This window comes from Syzygium oleosum, unplaced genomic scaffold (genome assembly GCF_021117445.2).
Source record: "Syzygium oleosum isolate NSW1041296 unplaced genomic scaffold, Sole_v2.1 Sole_v2.13, whole genome shotgun sequence".
NCBI lineage: Eukaryota > Viridiplantae > Streptophyta > Magnoliopsida > Myrtales > Myrtaceae > Syzygium > Syzygium oleosum.
The window spans coordinates 3,012,389-3,034,809 of record NW_026607497.1 but is presented as its reverse complement, the minus strand read 5'-3'; the positions used below and the strand labels follow the sequence as shown (position 1 = coordinate 3,034,809).

The following is a 22,421-nucleotide window of genomic DNA, read 5'->3' as shown; positions in this document are numbered from 1 at the left end:
ATATATATAGCTCTGCTAAAGAAAACATCAATTTTGTGAAAGTCAAAATAGCGGACATAAAGAAAAATATTAACGGCCTTCCTGTGTCAGCTAATTGCTAACAATGGCCCTTTGAGCTTAATTGTATTTACAAACCACAAAAAAAAACTTAATTGAATATTTTAAGTCAATTTTATTTATAAGTTACCAAACAAGCTAAATCTCTTAGGTGCTGAAGTTTTTAATTTTATCATTTAATTGGGTTATTAGACAAACCCTATTCAATATAATAAACATTTAAAAATAAACTACAATCTTGCCTATTATATTGTTAGAAGCCTAAAACCTATCTATAATGTTCATCATTCCATATTTGGTAACAAGTTAATATTATCCAATACTCCATATTCAGCTATTATAAAAATAAATACGGCTTGTTTCTTTGATTTAAATAAAAGTAAAAAATATATTTTGTTTGCTTCATCGCCAAAATTTAAAGTATTATTTAAAATTTCAAAAGAATATGAAAAGATTATATGTGAATCTAGTTGTCAAAAATTGAGCATTGTGAAAATTTTCAGACTTTCGGTTTTGAAAAAAACAAAAGTAGGTTAGTCATGATATATAGATTAAGGACCAGTTTGATAACATAATTAAGTGCTGAAAATTGAAAGTTTAGCGGTAAATGTTAAACTTGCTCAGTAACCTTAATTAGCATTGACTTGATAAACTCAATTAAGTCAAAAATCCATTTAACGTGGTAAGTAAGGGAGGATTAAATAATAAAAAATAGATGGCAACTAAAATTGTCAAATATATTGCTAAAACCTACGAATAATCGTCTTTATTATAGCTTTGTAAGAAATCAGTAACATTTAGCTATAACTTTACAATTATCACCGAGCAACTTTTTATCTTTATTTTCAATACTTAAAATTCAGTACCGAAACTTTCAATACCTTGTTTGACAAGTTTATTATTGAACTTTACACTATCAGATGCTTCTTCTGTCCTTTGTACCCGAGATGACATGCCTAAAATCTGCAGAAACATCCTCAATGACATTTCTATCGACCTTCTGGCAATGTGACCGTAATAACATTGGGTGTGTAGGCTTCTTCCTTAACTAAAGATGCATATGAGCTACCTGAACTCCTCTCCATGAAGAAACCAGGCTCTTTAGGCAGTGGCAAGGTTGCTCCTTCATTTGCCAACATGAAAATAACACTGGACATTATTGGCCTATCTTCAGGAAACTTTTGGACACATAGCAAGCCCACCTGAACGCATCTCTCAGCTTGAGACTCCACGACAGAGTCGCATAAAGATACATCTACGAGTTCCATGGCCCTCCCTTCACTCCATAGCAACCATGCCTAAAAAATTTAAACCATTCATGATTACCACTATCTGTGCATCAAAAAGAAAACACGTCTACGGGATCAAAGAACAAATGGGATGAGGTTTTAGGAGAAACAGAATATCTGATCTCGTTTAGCGAAAAAGAAAATGGGGCAGATTTTAACAATCATCGACCACTTACGTGCCCAAGAAGGTTGTGACAATGATCAGGATGTTGGAATCCTCTATTCCTTTGGTTACTGACCATCTCTAACAATAGCACACCGAAGCTAAAAACGTCAGACTTCACAGAGAATTTTCCGTCAAAGGCATACTCTGGGGACATGTAACCACTGTATCAAGCAAATCAGGCTTCAGTTTCTCAAAATACTGATGGATAGTGCCGTGTTCAAATGAAATAAGATGAGAATCTTACTATGTACCAACTATTCTTCTAGTCTTTGCCTCTGTGTCATCACCTTGAAAGTTCCTTGCCAGGCCGAAATCCGAAATCTTTGGATTCATGTCATAATCTAACAAAATGTTACTCGCTTTAAGGTCTCTGTGGATAACTTGTAGTTTTGAATCCTGGTGGAGATAGAGAAGTCCTCGGGCGATTCCTAAAACAATGTCAAATCGCCTTTTCCATTCCAAAGAGGAGCTTCTGTCATGATCTGCACACACACAAGCCCATCAAAAACTAATTAGGTTGTTTGCATTTAGCTGTATTTTCTAGTGATGGAATCAACAGACAGAACAAAAGCATAAGGAATCGAGTGAAAAGGAATTCAGAAAGATGAAGTGGTTCTAACCAAAAATGAAATAATCCAAGCTTTTGTTTGGCATGTATTCATAAATTAACATTCTTTCTTCACCCTCAATGCAGCAGCCAACAAGTCCAACAAGATTCCGGTGCTGAAGTCCGGCGATTAGAACGACTTCATTCATAAACTCATCAGGACCTTGCCCAGAAAATTTTGACAGCCTTTTCACTGCAACTTCTTGTCCTGTGGAAAGACTTCCCTGCATGTATTTTACTCATTGAGGGCCTCTGTTGTTATTTGAATTTATTGATTTATAATTGATTACCTTGTAGACCGAACCGAAGCCGCCCGCTCCTAGCTTGTTTGTTTGAGAGAAATGGTTGGTGGCAACAGCAACGGTAGCAAAATCATATAATGGTAAGTCAATGTCATCTGTCCCACTTGGCATGCCTACAACGGTTGTAAACTAGTTTCTCAAACCATATCATATTCTCAACAAGAAAAAAGCAATCCGGAATTTGACCACATGAAGGAATAGGGAAGGTATTTAGCTTGCCTCGTCTTTTCATTCTTCTCTTCCAGATTATGATCAATGTCATGCCTACTATAAGCAATCCCGAAATGGCTGAAGCCACTATGATAGTCACCAGTTTCTTGGATGGACTGTGGATTGAATCTAATATATAGGAAGAAGTGAAGTAGCTAATTTTAGAGAAAGAGTTCATCCATAAGCTGATGAATCTCTCTGTTAGAGGAACTTGAACATGAGATATAAACAGTAAGGAATAGAACAGTAGTTCAGTCAGGTATTGACAGAGGACGCTTCGACGTAATGAAAGAATGGAACAAACAAGGAAAAAGCAATTGCTAAACCAATTAGCCAATGCAGATAAAATACTTGTATTTACCTAATTCAGAATCAGGTAGCCGTAGGAAGAGATATTGCCCATTATCAGTCACGTCAATTGCCCTAATATCAATGAGATCGCCAAACCACATCAAGCAGCCTGCTCCTCTAATATCCGAATTAGCATAAGCCGTGCAAGAACAATTCTTTAGACACTCAACCTTGCACTCCCCAAGGCTCATATTCTTGAATAGCTGGAAATCTACCAAGTCAGGTAGTTTCACCTGCGAAAGCTTCATAAAACCCTCCCGCTGAGAACAATTCAATGGAATTTTCCTTATGCACCCCTCTGTCGAATTAAGCATGTCCCACGCCTCTTGTGACTTGGGCATAAAACCCTGCAAGCAGAGGCATCTTGGGCTTTGGTTAACTCTGCATACGCCATTAGCGCCACACAGTCCATAGGTGTCACAAGGGTCATGAGGGACCGAGTACATAAAATCCCACACCGTGCTTCCACTCTTCAATATATGACACTGCATAACACCATCTGACCTTAATATGCCTTTGAGAGTGACATTGTCCTTTAAAGTTTCAGACTTGTAATAGGCACCCGTTTCGTTGTAAACAGCGATGGTTTTAACGATGATACTCGTCTCATTGGAATCACCACCAAATCCAACTCCATTCCATGGCCCCGTTCGAAATAATTTGACTGACCCCCTGCTGACTATTTCAAGTTGAGGTAAGCCGTCAATTTTGTATCCGAATGTATGGTCACCAGGGGAAGGATCATCTGTACTTCTCCAAGAAGTCAGATGACGTGCCAAACCGTTTCTAAAGTTCCATTCCATTGTTATACCATCCAACATCGTGTCTGATGGGTAATCAAAGCTCTGCCATGAGTAATCCACAGAACCTGAACTGTCGCTTTCCCTAAGAACAAGGTTACCAGAATCTAGGAGCTGTGCAACTGGGTTTCCAATAACCTTGGTTGAATTCGTTGACCAAATGACGCTCTTTGATTGGTTGAGAAGAACAAGTTCACCTTCATTGCTTATTTCCAGAGTACCATTTGAATCGGTGAGTGGACTGTTCCTGTTAGCAACCCAAACAACCGTTTCAGGACTCACCACGAACCATATCCCTAGGAAGCTGTTCTTTGAGCTTCCGGCAGAGAAGAAACCAAGCTCAAATTTTCGGCCCTGGGAAACTAAAGTCTCTCCTTCTTTGATAGATTGAACTGAACTCAAGGTGTCACCTGCACTTGACAGGCGCAACAGTGACAGAAGGACGATGGAAGTGCAAAAGGAGCTGAAGATAGGAGGATCTGCCATTGCAAACCCTTCTGCTTGATCTACGAGATGAAGCAAATAACTAGATAAAGATTAAAACTTTTCAGAATAGCATATCAGGATAAGATAAAGAAGACAGATACCTTAGTTTGGTGCAGAGCAAGTTCTGGGACTCGCTGATTGGATTGAGTCGGGTCATGCAAGAAGACCAGCCACTCAAATGTTCGTGGATCAGTCTCCAACACGCTAAAATCTGTCAGGCTTGGCAAGAACCTAGTCATCGGAATGCGATTACTCATATTCATACGTTAGAACGGTCATAACACGCTATTTGGGCATTTAAATTCCAACGACACTCCCGTATGGTCGTTGTCGTAGAAGAAGGTCTAAAGAAAACAAAAAAGATTTTATGGTTCACCTGGAACATTTTTTACTGATCAGAAATTATTGAAAATTCTCAGATGTATTAAGACTGGCTTTTCAAATGGATATTGTAGAGCCTTATTAGATATTGCAGGTGGCTTAATTTGTTTAAAAGCACAATTACAGTTCGCCGTACCACTATATAGATGAATCTAATAGACCCAGCTTTATATATCAAGTATTGCTAAAGAACCTATTAACTCTGTGAAAGTCAAGATAGTGGAATAAACTCTCCGTCTCTCAAGACAATTAGGTCCTAGAAATTTAATTTTGCACAGCAAATCGTAAATTGATAATGATGGTCCTTTTTCTTTTCATCTCCCTAGTTAATCAGCCCATCCATGCCGAGCAGGCAGTGAAAGTAAATTGCACATGTACGTATATAAGTAAATTAACACTGAAAAAAATTCATCGCTTGCAAATTTGACCCACGAAATAATATATATATATATATATATATATATAATTTCTCATATATTCAAAAATATATTATTTTCTTTTTTTTTTGGTACATCGACTTTTTTTTGGGGCAGTCACATTAGCATTATCTTAGGCAAAATTATCTTTAGTGAGGGTATGTTGGTGTGCTCATCAAATGGTATGTAAAATCTTTTAAATTCATGTTTTACATGTATTGTTTGAATGTATATGATTAACAGAGAAGCATCCAGTGAAGGAGTCCCTGGATGGTCAAAGAAACAGTGCTTAATCAACTCTCCTCTAGCCTAATTGCCTTAGAAAGGAGAAAGTATTCACAGGAAGAGTTTGTAGTGTGGTGTGATGTGGTGTGATTCATATGGTGTTGGAGATGGAGCTGGCATCAATCTAATGCAGGCTTTGATTTGGCATATACTCATAAATCGACAAGGTTTCTTCTCCCTCAATGCAGCAGCCGAGAAGTCTGACAAGATTCCGGTGCTGAAGTCCGGCAATAAGAAGTACTTCATTTGTGAAATCATCAGGATCTCGTCCTGAATATTTTGACAGCCTTAAAACAAAAGAGCGATCCAGAATTTAAACACATGTACTAAAATATTTGTATTTTAGCGTACCTCGTCTTTTTGTTCTTCTCTTCCAGATTACAATTAAGGTTGTGCATCCTATAAGCAATCCCGATATGGTCACCAGTTTCTTGGATGGACAGTAGATTGAATCTAGCATATTGGAAGATGGGAACTAACTAATTTCAGGGGAAAAAAAGCAACTGTAAGTTGATGAATCTAGCTTCACCGGAGAAACTTGGAAATAAGAAATAAGCAGTAAGAACGGGGAAGCGATTCAGTCTGGCATGGACAAAGGATACATCGATGTAATGCGAGACTAGAACAAAAGAGAAAGGGCAATTGCTAAACCAATAAGCCAATGTAAATATGATATACGTATTTACCTAATTCAGAAGCAGGTAGACATTGGTAGACTTTGCTCATTATCAACCACTCCAAATTCTTTAATATCAATGAGATCACCAAACCACATCAAGCAACCTGCACCTCCTACATCCGAATGAGCACAAGCCGTGCAAGAACAGTTATTTAGACACTCAACCTTGCACTGCTCTGGGCTCATATTCTTGAATAGCTGGAAATAGGTCGGGTCAGGTAATTTCACCCGGGAAAATTTCATAAAACCCTCTCCACGAGAACAATTCAATGGAATTTCCCTAATGCACCCCTTGGCGAACTAAGCATGTACCACTATTCTTGTAACTTAGGCATAAAACCCTGCAAGCACAGGCATTTTGTACATTCCTTAACTCTGCACACACCATAAGCACCGCACCTTCCATAGCTGTCACATGGTCATGCGGGGAATGAATACATTAGGTTCCACTCCGTGCATCTTTATTCGATGTTTGAATATAAACGGACTTTTAATGACGGACTTCTCTGTATCACATTAAGCTATTAGATAGACCTCAAAGAGATCGCCCCACCTTGGTCTTTCACTTGTTACTGTAGTCTGAACCGAGAGCGATGGGACAATTTCTCCTGCATCTTATAGAGTCAAGCATATCAAGATCTGTCGAAACGTGAGAAACTTCTCAAAAGTTTACTATGGGGCCCTTCTGCTGGGCATCATAGCGGTCATAAGACGATACATACCTTTGACCATTTTGTTGAGTTTTTTTCTATATTTGAGCTATTTGCAGTGTTTTTTTTTTTTGGCTAAAACCATCAGCTATTTACAGTTGACAAATTTAGACTTGGAACCCCCCAAAATAAATCAATGACGATTGTTCATTGAATTTTAGCTTTTAACTGCTTCAATTTTCAAGAATCGGTTTATTGCCACTAATTGCTGCTTCTCTTCAAAGATAATGAAGTATGCTTAAGCACTTAATGTGGTAAGTAAGGGAGGATTAAATAATAAAATTTAGATGGCAACTAAAATTGCAAAATATATTGCTAAAACCTACGAATAATTGTCATTATTATAGCTTTGTAAGAAATCAGTAACATATAGCTAGAACTTTACAATTATCACCAAACAACTTTTTATTTTTATTTTCAATACTTAAAATTGAGTACTGAAACTTTCAGCACCCTGTTTGACAAATTTATCATTGAACTTTACACTATCATATGGTTCTTCTGTCCTTTGTACCCGAGATAGCCGGTCTACAATCTGCAGAACATTATCAATGGCATTTCTATCGACCTTCTGGCATTGTGACTGTAATAACATTGGGTGTGTAGGCTTCTTCCTCAACTGAAGATGCATCTGAGCTACCTGAACTCCTCTCCATGAAGAAACCAGGCTCTTTAGGTTGTGGCAAGGTTGCTCCTTCATTTGGCAACATGAAAACAACACTAGCCATTGTCGGCCTATCTTCAGGAAACTTTTGGACACACAGCAAGCCCACCTGAACGCATCTCTCTGATTGAGACTCGACGACAGAGTCGCATAAAGATACATCTACGAGTTCCATGGCCCTCTCTTCACTCCATAGCAACCATGCCTAAAAATTTTAAACCATTCATGATTACCAGTATCTGGACATCAAAAAGAGAACATGTCTACGGGAACAAAGAACAAATGGGATGAGGTTTTGGGAGAAACAGAATATCTGATCTTGTTTAGCGAAAAAGAAATTGGCAGATTTTAAAAATCATCTACCACTTACGTGCCAAAGAAGGTTGTGATAATGATCAGGATGTTGGAATCCTCTATTCCTTTGGCTACTGACCATCTCTAACAAAAGCACACCGAAGCTAAAAACGTCGGACTTCACAGAGAATTTTCCGTCAAAGGCATACTCTGGGGACATGTAACCACTGCGTCAAGCAAATCGGGAAATCGGGCGTCAGTTCCTCCAAATACTAATGGATAGTGCAGTGTTCGAATGAATCAAGATGAGAATCTTAATTACTATGTACCAACTATTCTTTGAGTCCTTGCCTCCGTGTCATCTCCTTGAAAGTTCCTTGCCAGACCGAAATCCAAAATCTTCGGATGCATGTCACCATCTAACAAAATGTTACTCGCTTTAAGGTCTCTGTGGATAACTTGTACTTTTGAATCCTGGTGGAGATAGAGAAGACCTCGGGCGATTCCTAAAACATTGTCAAATCGCCTTTTCCATGCCAAAGAGGAGCTTCTATCATGATCTACACACACTCAACCCCATCAAAAAGTAATTAGGTTGTTTGCAGTTAGCTGTATTTTCTGGCGAAGGAATCAACGGACAGAACAAAAGCATAAGGAATCGAGTGAAAAGGAACTGAGAAAGAACAAGTGGTCCTGACCAAAAATGAAATAATCCAAGCTTTTGTTTGGCATGTATTCATAAATTAGCATTCTTTCTTCACCCTCAATGCAGCAGCCAACAAGTCCAACAAGATTCCGGTGCTGAAGTCTGGCGATTAGAATGAATTCATTCATAAACTCATCAGGACCTTGCTTGGAATGATTTGACAGCCTTTTCACTGCAACTTCTTGTCCGGTGGAAAGTCTTCCCTGCATGTATTTTACTCATTGTGGGCCTCTATTGTTATTTGAATTTATTGATTTACAACTGATTTCCTTGAAGACAGAACCGAAGCCGCCCGCTCCTAGCATGTTTGTTTGAGAGAAATGGTTGGTGGCAACAACAATAGTAGCAAAATCATATAATGGCAAATCAATGTCGTCCGTCCCACTTGGCAAGCCTACAAGGGATGTAAACTAGTTTCTCAAACTATACCATAATCTCAACAAGAAAAAATGCAATCCTGAATTTAATTACATGATGTAAAAGAAAGGTATTTAGCTTACCTCATCTTTTCATTCTTCTTTTCTTGATTATGCTCAATGCCATGCCCACAATAAGCAATCCCGAAATGGCTGAAGCCACTATGATAGTCACCAGTTTCTTGAATGGATTGCGGTGTTATAGCATATAGAAGGTAGTGAAGTAACTAATATTAGAGAAAGAGTTCATCTGTAAGCTAATGAATCTCTCTGTTGGAGGAACTTGAACATGAGATGTAAATAGCAAGGAACAGAACAGTAGTTCAGTCAGGTATTGACAGAGGACACTTTGACGTAATGAAAGATTGGAACAAACAAGAAAAAAGCAATTGCTAAACCAATTAGCCAATGCAGATAAAATACATGTATTTACCTAATTCAGAAGCAGGTAGCCGTATGTAGAGACTTTGCCCATTATCAACCCCGTCAATTTCCTTAATATCAATGAGATTGCCAAACCACATCAAGCAGCATGCTCCTCTAATATCCGAATTAGCATAAGCCGTGCAAGAACAATTCTTTAGACACTCAAGCTCGCACTCCCCAAGGCTCATATTCTTGAATAGCTGGAAATCTACCAGGTCAGGTAATTTCACCTGTGAAACCTTAATAAAACCCTCCGGACTAGAACAATTCAATGGAATTTTCCTTATGCACCCCTCTGTTGAATTAAGCATGTCCCACTCTTTTCGTGACTTGGGCATAAAACCATGCAAGCAAAGGCATTTTGGGCTTTGGTTACCACTGCACACAGCATTAGCGCCACACAGTCCATAGGTGTCACAAGGGTCATGAGGGAGCGAGTCCATCATATCCCACTTAGTGCTTCCACTCTTCAGTAGATGACACTGTATAACACCATCCGGGCTTAATATGAATTTGGCAGTGATTTCGTTCTTTAAGGTTTCAAAAGCAAAATAGGCATCCGTTGTGTTGTAAACAAAGATGGGGTTATAATGGTATTTCCCTCCATGGAAATACTGCCGAATTTGACTCCATCCAATGGCCCAGTTCGATATACTTTGACGGAACCTTTGCTGACTATTTCAAGTTGAGGTAACCCATCGATTTTGTATCTGTATGTATAGTCTCCAGGGGAAGGATTGTCCGTGCTTCGCCAGGAAGTCAGATGATGTTCCAAACCGGTTCTGAAGTTCCATCCTACTGTCATACCGACCAAAATCGTGTCTGATGAGAAATTAAAGCTCTGCCATGAGTAATCAACAGAAACTGAATTGTTGCTTTCCCTAAGAACGAGGTTACCAGAATCTAGGAGCTGTGCAACTGGGTTTCCAAGAACCTTGGTTGAATTCGTTGACCAAATGACGCTCTTTGATTGGTTGAGAAGAACAAGTTCACCTTCATTGCTTATTTCCAGAGTACCAGTTGAATCGGAAAGTGGACTGTTCCGGTTAGCAACCCAAACAACCGTTTCAGGACTCACTACAAACCATATCCCCAGGAATCTGTTCATTGAGCTTCCAGCTGAAAAGAAACCAAGCTCAAATTTTCGGCCCTGGGAAACTAATGTCTCTCCCTCTTTAATGGATTGAACTAAACTCATGGTGTCACCTGCACTTGATAGGTGCAGCAGTGACAAAACGACGATGGAAGTTCAAAAGGAGCTGAAGATAGGAGGATCTGCCATGGCAAACCCTTCTATTTGATCTACGAGATGAAGCAAATAACTAGACAGATTCAAACTTTTCAGAATAGCATATCAGCATAAGAAATAGAAGACAGGTACCTCTGTTTGGTGCAGAGCAAGTTCCAGGACCTCCTGATTGGATTGAGTTGGGTCACGCAAGAAGACCAGCCACTCAAATGTTCGTGTATGGGTCTCCAATCTTCCTGTAATGGTCAAGGACCAATCTAAATGATTCGAATTGGTGAAAAAGTGAGTTCTATTAATGTACCACTTCACGCTTTCTGTTTTGCCGCCATTGTCACCATCCTTGTTGCACCAGTCCAAGCTCGCATACGACCAAATGATGTAGAAAGTAGTAACACAGTCCCATCGGGTGGAGATACACCTTGGATACTAGATGGCCTCCATGCCGTGAAGGTTCATAATCTCACGCCCTCTATGACCTCGACTCGATCCGTTTGGTCTTCTTCTCCACGTGGCGTGTTAAGTGACCAAATCTTTCGCCTGGAGGTAGAATGTCTATTGTGTACGAGATTTTTTTCAAGATTGAATCAAAAAAAATTTTCACCTGGCCAATTGCGTCGATAAGTTCAGTCTAAAGTTCCCTCAGCTGAAGGTAAACTCGCCAAAACTCAAAAATGTTTGAATAATTCATCCTCGTCCCAACTACAGTTTGAACATTGATATCTTGAGAAGATTCAAATTACAAGTCGACAACGACGGGGACGACATCAGACAAGCTAAAATCTGTGTGACTTGGCAAGAACATGGTCATCGGATTGGAATATTTATATTCATAACGGTCGTAACACGCTGTATGATTGGGCTTGCAAATTCCAAAGACGACACTCCGTATGGTCGCTGTATGAGAAGAAGGTCTAAAGAAAAACAAAATAAAATGTTGTGGTTCACCTCGAACTTCTTCTGCTGGCCACAAAATTTTTGAAAACACTTCGTGTATTAAGACTAGCCTTTCAAATTGATATTGCAGAGCCTTGATAGCTGTTGCAGGCGGCTTAATTTGTTTAAAAGTTTAATTACAGTCCGTCGTATCACTGTATAGATGAATTTAATTGACCAAAATTTATATATCGAGCAATGCTAAAAAGAGATATCCTCTCTGCCAAAGTCAAAATGGTGGGCATAGACTCTCTGTCTCTCCAGAGAATTAGGTCCTAGAAATTTGATTTTTCCCAGCAAATCGTAATCTTTTAGCGGCCTTACTGTGCCGTCTAATCGCTAATGATGGCCCTTTTTCTTTTTATCTCCCTTGCTAATCAGCCCATCCCGTCTAAAATGCACTTGTACGTATATAAATGAATTAATACTGAAAGAAATTTATCACTTGCAACATTGTTTTGCGCAATATTATATATATAATTTTTTTCATAAATCCTATGAAAACTATCAACTAATTTTTTGTTTTCTACATCAATATTTGTTTTTGGGTGAGTCACATTTGCACCATCTTAGGCAAAATTATTTTTCGAGAACCCATTTTGGGTTGCTCATAAAAAGGTATGTAAAAACTTCTAAATTCATGTTGGACATGTATTATTTGAAAGTTTATGACTAACAGAGAAAGCATCTAGTGAAGGAGTTCCTGCATGGTCAAAGAAACGGTGATTAATCAACTCTCATGCAAGCCTAACTGCCTTAGAAATGAGAAAGTACTCACAGGAAGAGTCTGGTGTGGTGTGGTGTGGTGTGGTGTGTTTTGATTCATATGGTGTTGGAGATGGAGCTAGCATCGATCTAATCCAGGCTTTTAATTGGCATATATTCATAAATCAACATGCGTTCTTCTCCCTCAATGCAGCAGCTGAGAAGTCTGATAAGATTTTGGTGCTGAAATCCGGCAACTAGAAGGACTTCATTCATAAAATCATCAGGACCCTGTCCTGAATATTTTGACAGCCTTAAAAAAAAAGAGCAATCCAGAATTTAAACAAATGGAGTAAAATATTTATATTTTAGCGTATCTCGTCTTTTTATTCTTCTCTTCCAGATTTCAATTAAGGTTGTGCATAATATGAGCAATCCCCATACGGTCACCAGTTTCTTGGATGGACAGTAGATTGAATCTAGCATATTGGAAGAAGTGAACAAACTAATTTTAGGGGGGAAAACAACTGTAAAAAGTTGATGAATCTAAACTTCACCTGAGGGACTTGGAAATAAGAAATAAGCAGTAAGAACATGGAAGTGATTCAGTCTGGCATCGACAAAGGATACATCGATGTAATGCGAGACTAAAACAAAAGAGAAAGGGCAATTGCCAAACCAATAAGCCAATGCAGACACAATATACGTACTTACCTAATTCAGAAGAAGGTAGACTTTGCTCACTATCAACCACTCCAATTTCTTTATTATCAATGAGATGACCAAACCACAACAAGCAACCTGCTCCTCCTACGTCCGAATGAGCATAAGCCATGCAAGAAGAATTATTTAGACACTCAACCTTGCACTCCTCCGGGCTCGTATTCTTGAATAGCTGGAAATAGGTCGGGTCAGTTAATTTCACCTGGGAAAATTTCATAAAACCCTCTCCACAAGAACAATTCAATGGAATTTTCCTAATGCACCCCTTGGAGAACTAAGCATGTACCGCTATTCTTGTAACTTAAGGCATAAAACCCTGCAAGCACAGGCATATTGTACATTCCTTGACTCTGCACACACCACACGCACCGCACCTTCCATAGCTGCCCCATGGTCATGCGGGGAATGAGTACATTAGATTCCACTCCGTGCATCTTTATTAGATGTTTGAATATAAACGGACTTTTAATGACGGACTTCTCTGTATCACATCAACCTACTAGATAGACCTCAAAGAGATCCCCCCACCTTGGTCTTTCACTTGTTACTGTAGTCTGAACTGAGTGCGATGGAACAATTTGTCCTGCCTCTTATAGAGTCAAGCACGTTAAGATCTGTGGAAACGTGAGAAACTTGTCAAAAGTTTACCATGGGGCCCTTCTGCTGGGCATCATAGCGGTCATAAGATGATGCAAACCTTTGACCCTTTTGTTGATTTTTTTTCTATTTTTGATCTTGGTTCATCAGCTATTTACAGTTGACAAATTTAGACTTGGAAGATCCCAAAATATATCAACAACAATTGTTCATTGAATTTGAGCTTTTAACTGTTTCAATTTTCAAGAATCGGTATATTGCCACTAATTGCAGCTTCTCTTCAAAGACAAGGAACTATGCCTAAGCACTTAGTTGATCACGATGATCAATTTATGTTCATTTTATTTAAGTTCTCTAGGTACTCTGGCTTAGAGAAATTATATGTTGGTCTGTCCTTTAAACTTCCTGCTTGGACAGCTGAAATGATTTAGTGTAATTTGAAGGAAAATCTAAATTCATTGAGGTACCTTAGTTTTTATTTATTCGCAAGTTTTCCCAACAAATAAAAGAAGCAAATATACCATAAAACATCATTACTTTTCACCCCATTACCACTCTCCATTCTCTATTTTTTGAAAATACCACTCACCATCCTTCAAAAAAAAATTTCATTGCTAAAAAGACCAAATTGCCCCTCCTTGGAATTTCCAATCCTCAAAGTCTCTCGCAAACTCTCAGCCCCCATCACCCACAAAACCTTCACCTCTTTTATCACCCACCACATCTTCTGCCGCTGCCGTCGCGATGGTGGGCAGCGGCGACCGGTGGTGATAACTGAGCTTAAAGTTCAGTAGTTATGTTTTGAGTTTGGTCTTCGGGTTTTGGGTGTGGTAAGAAATTTAGGACTAGGGCGGGCGCTTTGCACCTTTGTATATAAGGCAAGATGTGAAGATGTACAACTCGAGATATTAATTGGCGTCATTCAAGGTATATGAAGGTAAGTGGTAATAAGATTAAAGGTCATGTTTTTTCCACTCCACCTTTATCTTAGACACTCCATTTTCTTCTGTTTTGACCATATTATCCCTTGCGGGGCTCACAACTTCTTATATAACTCTACAAAAATTCATTTTTTGTTATTTAGTTAACTATTTTTGTTTTGTTTCTTTCTTTTTCCCTTGCGGGTCTCACTTTTCTTCTTCTTTCTTTTTCACGTCTTTGGCGTCTCAGTTCTTTACTCTTGCAAAGCGTCTTTTCTTTTTTCTCTTGCTAGCCATTCTCTTCTCTCTACGCCTCTCACTCCTCCTCCTTCTTTTTCCCCAAACCCACCGTCCTCTATGTTCTATCAATGATGTCAACCCTATTATCCTCTACACTTTCGCTAGCATGGGCTTGGGCTCATCGATGACTTTCCCAACAAGCCCTTTTTTTCTGCCACACGCAGGCGGTGGAACAGTAGACCGCATTGTTGTCAATTCCGATACAACATACCACATTTGCTCATAAAGCAAAAGACACACTGTGGGAGAATCAGTTAGGTCTACCTCATCCCTGTAGCCTAATTTTATGTACAAGAGGCGTCCTTTAGCATCCACTCTAGATTTAAACCCGATACCTACAATCTTGAGCAAGCGAAAGAATTTGGCCACCATTGTCGTCAAAGAAAATAGATTACTCAATTCCCCTTGAGATCAAACAACCAGATTAAGCATACCCTGCATTATTATTTCTAACAAGTTAATTAATGAGAAGCAACGATAGCATTCCAAAACTGATGATAAAGAACTTACGTAAATCATAGTAAGAAACTGAACCCAAAGGGAGGCACAAGTATGCTAGAGATTACAAAGCAATTGCACAATTAATTCACAAACACTATTTTGATGCGCCCTACGCTCGAAACACTAGATTGAAACACAAGATCAAGCATTTCCACTACCTAAAACTCAAATTCACTATTAACAAAAGATATCAAGAAACACTCAATAGCGACTAGAATGTGCATGATTCGAGACCAGGAAAACAAAAAGAAAAAAAATAAGCTTTCGTCAGAACTGTATCTTCGACAGCGAATGAGGAGCGCACTGATTGTTGAAGGAAGCAGTTCTTTTGAGAATTGCATATGTAGGAGAGATTGGGGTAGAAAAAGAATAAAATGGAGTGGGAGGCATAGAAAGAAGAGAATGGCCTACAAGAGAGAAAACACAAAGACGATTTGCAAGACCGGAGAACTGAGACGTCAAAAGCGTGAAAAGAAAGAAGAAGATGGAAAGTAGGACCCGCAAGGAAAAAAGGAAGAAACAAATAAAAAGTTGACCAAATAAAAAAAAAATCACTTTTATAGAGTTTTACCAGAAATGGTGAGGCCCACAATAGATAATATGGTCAAAAAACAAAAAAATGAAGTTTCTAAGCTAAAGAAGGAGTGGAAAAAACGCTGCCCGCCAAAGATAAATATGGGATGTTTTTTTTTTTTTTTTGATGACCCAGGGAACCCCCGCACGGCCGACAGCCGGGAGGTAAACCCTGGGGGCGACACGTGCTAGCCACCACACACGTGCACCGGTTAAGTCACCCTGCGGCACCCGGGATTCGAACACTCAACTTTTTGCGAGAGGAAGAGTGCGCGCTCCAGCGGCGCCACCCAGGCGGGTGGTGGGATGGTTTTTTGGTGTTTGCCTAAAATGAAAAAAGGGTTGTTTTATCATTCGATGGAAAAATTACCAAAAAAATCTTAAACTTATTGTAATTGTGTTAACTCATTCCTAAATTTTTTTATTTTTTTATCAATTGAGTCATAAGCCTTTTGCATTTGTGCCAATTCAGTCCACTCGGCCGATTTTGGCCGGAAATCGTTAATATAGACGCTAGCCGTTCTAAGTAGACATTCTTAAATAATTTTTCGAATTATTTTTTTTGTTTTCTTTCACTTTCCTATTTTTTCTTCACTTCTTCTTCTAGCCACCCAGCAACTAGCCAAAGGCGAGGGCCGGTGAAGTCGCTAGGTCGACCTTGCCCAGACACTAGCGAGCCTCACCATGGCTAGGCGAGGCTCATTGCTAGGTGAGGTTAACCTCGCTATCGAATGAAGTAGATGAATGAACGATTTTGACGGAGTTTGGTGCTCAAATTGAAGCAGAACTGAGCAGATTCTAGGGTTTTGTTTTGTGCTTGAGTACATCGAGTGCGACGATTTCTTATTGTTTGAACAGCAAAACTCGACGAGCACTGCCATGGCGCCGAGCTTGCACCAGTCCAAGCTCGAATACGACCAAATGACGCGGAAAGTCGTAAAGCAGTCCCATCGGACGGAGATACACCAGGGATACTAGATGGCCTCCATGCCGTGAAGGTTCATAATCTGAGACCTTTCACGACGTTGACTCACCTTCGATTGTTACCGCCCCGGAAAGCAGCCTTTTGTCTTCTTCGCTGCGTGGCATCGTTAATTGACCAAATTCTTAGCCCTGACATAGAATGTCAATTGTACACGAGACTTCTTTCTAGATTGAATCAAGAGGATCCCCGCACCGATCTTTAACCCGGCGAATTGTATCGATAATTTCAGGCTAGAGTTTCCTCTTGTTAGGTGAAGGTATTTTCAGGCTAGAGTTTCCTCTTGTTAGGTGAAGGTATGCTCTCCAAAACTCAAAATATGCTTGAATCATATTCATCCTCGTCCCTTCTACAGATTGAAAATGGATGGCATGAGAAAAGTCTATTTTACATGGAGAAAAAGGAGAAAAGGAAAAGGTGACAAAAACATCAGTCAAGCTAAAATGTGTCAGGCTTGGCGAGAACCTGCTCATCGGATTGCGATTTACTCATATTCATGAGTTGGAACGGTCATAACACGCAATCTGGGCTTGCAAATTCCAACGGCTAGTCACTGTGGAGAAGGTGGTCCAAAGAAAACAAAACAAGATATTATGGTTCAACTGGAAATTTTTTTAACTGGCCAGAATTTATTAAAAAAAATAAATTTCAAATAAGGATATAAAGTAAAACCGTTTTCTCAAATGATGCCTAGAAATGGACCTTATATCAAATAAGGGTTTAAAGTAAACATCTTAGCCTCAAATAAGGCCCGAACTTGCCGGTTGGCCTAATGTTTGCTAGCGGGCTTTTCGTCATGGCAAGAGTTGGGGCAATTTTGCCCAAAATTTTCTGATGATACCCAAATTGAAACTGGAGTTCGTGCTAACCAATTGAACAATGACCAAAATCCTAAAAATAAAAAAGCCTCAAATTGAATTCGCTATACATGTTTTCTCCGTCTCCCGCTACAGTGACGAATGCACTTCTGATGAACAACCAACTCACCAGCAAAGCCTCCTTGGGTCGGCTTCCCGCAACTATAAACATCGTTGTAAGGGACATTGTAGAGCCTTATTAGGTGTTGCAAGCGGCTTAATTTGTTTGAAAGTCCAATTATAGTTCGTTGGATCACAATATATATATATATATGAATTCAATAGACCAAACTTTATATATCAAGCTCTCCTAAGGAAAATATCATCTTTGCGAAAGTCAAAATAGCGAACCTAAAGAAAAATTTTAACACCCATCCTGTGGCATCTAATTGCTAACAATGGCCCTTCAACTTAATTGTGTTTACAGACCAAAAAAGACTTACTTGAATATTTTAAGTCAATTTTATTATAAGTTACCAAACAAGCTTAATCTTTTAGGTACTGAATTTTTTAATTTTCTCATTTAATTGGGTTATTAAACAAGCCCTATTCAATATAATAAAAATTTAAAAATAAACTTCAATCTTGCCTATTATATTGTTAGAAGCCTTAAACCTATCAATAATGTTCATCATTCCATATTTGGTAACAAGTCAATATTATTCAATACTCCATATTCAGCTACTAAAAAAAATGGCTTGTTTCTTTGATTTATATACAAGTAAAACAAATATTTTGTTTCCTTTATCGCCAATATTTAAAGTATTATTTAAAATTTCAAAAGAATATGAAAAAATTATATGCGAATCTACTTGTCAAAAATTGAGCGTTGTGAAAATTTTCAGACTTTCGATTTTGAAAAAAATCAATGTGAACCATGATATATAGATTAAGGGCCAATTTGATAACATAATTAAGTGCTGAAAATTGAAAGTTTAGCACTTAATGTTAAACTTGCTTAATAACCTTAATTAGCATTGACAAGATAAACTCAATTAAGTCAAAAATCCATTTAATGTGGCCAGTAAGGGAGGATTACATAATAAAAAATAGATGGCAACTAAAATTGACAAATATATTGCTAAAGCCTACGAATAATTGTCATTATTATACCTTTGTAAGAAATTAATAACATTTAGCTGTAACTTGACAATTATCACGAAACAACTTTTTATTTTTATTTTCAATACTTAAAATTGAGTACTAAAACTTTTAGTGCCCTGTTTGACAAATTTACTATTAAACTTTACACTATCATATGCCGGTCTACAATCTGCAGAAACATCCTCAATGGCATTTCTATCGACCTTCTGGCAATGTGACCGTTAGAACATTGGCTGTGTAGGCTTCTTCCTTAACTAAAGATGATCTTGAGCTACCTGAACGCCTCTCCATGAAGAAACCAGGCTCTTTAGGCTGTGGCAAGGTTGCTCCTTCATTTGCCAACATGAAAACAACACTAGACATTATTGGCCTATCTTCAGGAAACTTTTGAACACATAACAAGCCCACGTGAATGCATCTCTCTGCTTGAGACTTAACAACAGAGTTGCATAAAGATACATCTACGAGTTCCATGGCCCTCCCTTCGCTCCATAGCAACCATGCCTAAAAAATTTAAACCATTCATGATTACCACTATATGTGCATCAAAAGCAAAACACGTCTACAGGAACAAAGAACAAATGGGATGAGGTTTTAGGAGAAACAGAATATCTGATCTTGTTTAGCGAAAAAGAAAATGGCAGATTTTAATAATCATCTACCACTTACGTGCCCGAGAAGGTTGTGAGAATGATAAGGATGTTGGAATCCTCTATTCCTTTGGCTACTGACTATCTCTAATAAAAGCACACCGAAGCTAAAAACATCAGATTTTACAGAGAATTTTCCGTCAAAGGCATACTCTGGGGACATGTAACCACTGCATCAAGCAAATCAGGCTTCAGTTTCTCAAAATACTGATGGATAGTGCCGTGTTCGAATGAATCAAGATGAGAATCTTACTATGTACCAACTATTCTTCTAGTCTTTGCCTCTGTGTCATCTCCTTGAAAGTTCCTTGCCAGGCCGAAATCTGAAATCTTTGGATTCATGTCATAATCCAACAAAATGTTACTCGTTTTAAGGTCTCTGTGGATAACTTGTACTTTTGAATCCTGGTGGAGATAGAGAAGTCCTCGGGCGATTCCTAAAAAAATGTCAAATCGCCTTTTCCATTCCAAAGAGGAGCTTCCGTCATGATCTGCACGCACTCAACCCCATCAAAAACTAATTAGGTTGTTAGCATTTAGCTATATTTTCTAGTGATGGAATCAACAGACAGAACAAAAGCATAAGGAATCGAGTGAAAAGGAATTAAGAAAGATGAAGTGGTTCTAACCAAATATGAAATAATCCAAGCTTTTGTTTGGCATGTATTCATAAATTAACATTCTTTCTTCACCATCAATGCAGCAGCCAACAAGTCCAACAAGATTCCGGTGCTGAAGTCTGGCGATTAGAATGACTTCATTCATAAACTCATCAGGACCTTGCCTAGAAAATTTTGATAGCCTTTTCACTGCAACTTCTTGTCCTGTGGAAAGACTTCCCTGCATGTATTTTACTCATTGAGGGCCTCTATTGTTATTTGAATTTATTGATTTATAACTTATTACCTTGTAGACTGAACCAAAGCCGCCCGCTCCTAGCTTGTTTGTTTGAGAGAAATGGTTGGTGGCAATAGCAACAGTAGCGAAATCATATAATGGCAAGTCAATGTCATCTGTCCCACTTGTCATGCCTACAAGGGCTGTAGACAGTTTCTCAAAGCATATCATAATCTCAACAAGAAAAAAGCAATCCGAATTTGACCACATGAAGGAAAAGGAAGGTATTTAGCTTACCTCGTCTTTTCATTCTTCTCTTCCAAATTATGCTCAATGTCATGCCCACTACAAGCAATCCCGAAATGGCTGAAGCCACTATGATAGTCACCAGTTTCTTGGATGGACCGTGAATTGAATCTAACATACAGGAAGAAGTGAAGTAACTAAATTCAGAGAAAGAGTTCATCCGTAAGCTGATGAATCTATCTATGTTAGAGGAACTTGAACATGAGATATAAACAGTAAGGAATAGAACAGTAGTTCAGTCAGGTATTGACAGAGGACGCTTCGACGTAATGAAAGATCGGAACAAACAAGAAAAAAGCAATTGCTAAACCAATTAGCCAGTGCAGATAAAATATTTGTATTTACCTAATTCAGAAGCAGGTAGCCGTAGGAAGAGATATTGCCCATTATCAACCGCGTAAATTTCCTTAATATCAATGAGATCGCCAAACCACATCAAGCAGCCTACCCCTCTAATATCCGAATTAGCATAAGCCGTGCAAGAACAATTCTTTAGACACTCAACCTTGCACTCCCCAAGGCTCATATTCTTGAATAGCTGGAAATCTACCAAGTCAGGTAATTTCACCTGCGAAAGCTTCTTAAAACCCTCCTGACGAGAACAATTCAATGTAATTTTCCTTATGCACCCCTCTGTGGAATTAAGCATGTCCCACGGTTCTTGTGACTTGGGCATAAAACCCTGCAAGCAGAGGCATCTTGGGGTTTGGTTAACTCTGCACACGCCATTAGCGCCACACAGTCCATAGGTGTCACAAGGGTCATGAGGGAGCGAGGACATCAAATCCCACTCCCTGCTTCCACTCTTCAATAGATGAACCTGCATAACACCATCTGAGCTTAATGCGAATTTGACAATGATATTGTCCTTTAAAGTTTCAAACTTCAAATAGGCACCCGTTCCATTGTAAACGGCGATGGTTTTAACGGCGATATTCGGATCGCTGTGTATACCACCGAATTCAACTCCATTCCATGGCCCGGTTCGATATACTTTGACTGACCCCTTGCTGACTATTTCAACTTGAGGTAACCCGTCTATTTTGTATCCGGATGTATAGTCACCAGGGGAAGGATCATCTGTACTTCTCCAAGAAGTCAGATGATGTTCCAAACCGGTTCTAAAGTTCCATTCGAGTGTCATACCATCCAACATCGTGTCTGATGGGTAATCAAAGCTCTGCCATGAGTAATCAACAGAATCTGAACTATTGCTTTCCCTAAGAACAAGGTTACCAGAATCTAAGAGCTGTGCAACTGGGTTTCCCATAACCTTGGTTGAATTCGTTGACCAAATGACGCTCTTTGATTGGTTGAGAAGAACAAGTTCACCTTCATTGCTTATTTCCAGAGTACCATTTGAATCGTTGAGTGGACTGTTCCTGTTAGCAACCCAAACAACCGTTTCAGGACTCACCACGAACCAAATCCCTAGGAAGCTGTTCTTTGAGCTTCCGGCAGAGAAGAAACCAAGCTCAAATTTTCGGCCCTGGGAAACTAAAGTCTCTCCTTCTTTAATAGATTGAACTGAACTCAAGGTGTCACCTGCACTTGACAGGCGCAACAGTGACAGAAGGACGATGGAAGTACAAAAGGAGCTGAAGATAGGAGGATCTGCCATTACAAACCCTTCTGCATGATCTACGAGATGAAGCAAATAACTAGATAAAGATTCAAACTTTTCAGAATAGCATATCGGGATAAGAAATAGAAGACAGATACCTTTGTTTGGTGCAGAGTAAGTTCTGGGACTCGCTGATTGGATTGAGTCGGGTCATGCAAGAAGACCAGCCACTCAAATGTTCGTGGACCAGTCTCCAACACACTAAAATCTGTCAGGCTTGGCAAGAACCTGGTCATCGGATTACGATTAGTCATATTCATACGTTGGAACGGTCATAACACGCTATTTGGGCATGCAAATTCCAACGACGACATT

The 22,421-nt window shown here is 39.0% G+C and overlaps 3 protein-coding genes and 1 pseudogene across 13 annotated transcripts; all 4 read right to left on the bottom strand.

Annotated features, from left to right (window-relative positions):
* Positions 1–872: 872 nt before the first annotated feature.
* On the bottom strand, positions 873–4,912 carry LOC115669419 (G-type lectin S-receptor-like serine/threonine-protein kinase At4g27290). Of its 6 annotated transcripts, XM_056316905.1 has the most exons (9): positions 4,370–4,912; positions 4,193–4,288; positions 2,993–4,029; positions 2,641–2,760; positions 2,410–2,534; positions 2,133–2,343; positions 1,757–1,994; positions 1,523–1,673; positions 873–1,355 (listed from the first exon to the last, which is right to left on the bottom strand). In XM_056316905.1, exons 1-9 carry the CDS (start codon positions 4,423–4,425, stop codon positions 1,047–1,049), a joined length of 2,343 nt encoding a protein of 780 aa, XP_056172880.1. In that variant the 5' UTR covers positions 4,426–4,912; the 3' UTR covers positions 873–1,046. The 6 variants fall into 6 exon arrangements, 4 of the variants coding, with proteins under 4 accessions (XP_056172880.1, XP_030440631.2, XP_056172881.1 ...); XM_030584771.2 differs by having other exon boundaries at positions 2,993–4,288; positions 4,370–4,910; XM_056316906.1 differs by having other exon boundaries at positions 1,191–1,389; positions 2,993–4,288; positions 4,370–4,910.
* A 2,139-nt stretch (positions 4,913–7,051) lies between these two features.
* LOC115669422 (G-type lectin S-receptor-like serine/threonine-protein kinase At4g27290) lies at positions 7,052–22,380 on the bottom strand. 6 transcript variants are annotated; one of them, XM_056316902.1, is made up of 9 exons: positions 22,205–22,367; positions 20,828–22,123; positions 20,474–20,593; positions 20,246–20,379; positions 19,969–20,179; positions 19,593–19,830; positions 19,359–19,509; positions 18,836–19,193; positions 17,392–17,747 (listed from the first exon to the last, which is right to left on the bottom strand). In XM_056316902.1, exons 2-8 carry the CDS (start codon positions 22,101–22,103, stop codon positions 18,885–18,887), a joined length of 2,439 nt encoding a protein of 812 aa, XP_056172877.1. In that variant the 5' UTR covers positions 22,104–22,123; positions 22,205–22,367; the 3' UTR covers positions 17,392–17,747; positions 18,836–18,884. The 6 variants fall into 6 exon arrangements, 4 of the variants coding, with proteins under 4 accessions (XP_056172878.1, XP_056172877.1, XP_056172879.1 ...); XM_056316903.1 differs by lacking the exons at positions 17,392–17,747; positions 18,836–19,193; positions 19,359–19,509 and adding exons at positions 7,052–7,608; positions 7,774–7,924 and having other exon boundaries at positions 22,205–22,380; XR_008817700.1 differs by lacking the exons at positions 17,392–17,747; positions 18,836–19,193; positions 19,359–19,509 and adding exons at positions 7,481–7,608; positions 7,774–7,924 and having other exon boundaries at positions 19,600–19,830; positions 22,205–22,366.
* On the bottom strand, positions 8,019–9,694 carry LOC130139603 (G-type lectin S-receptor-like serine/threonine-protein kinase SD1-1; annotated as a pseudogene).
* LOC115662658 (G-type lectin S-receptor-like serine/threonine-protein kinase At4g27290) lies at positions 9,778–10,443 on the bottom strand. Its single transcript, XM_030584772.2, has one exon. It carries the CDS (start codon positions 10,441–10,443, stop codon positions 9,778–9,780), a length of 666 nt encoding a protein of 221 aa, XP_030440632.1.
* Positions 22,381–22,421: the final 41 nt, after the last annotated feature.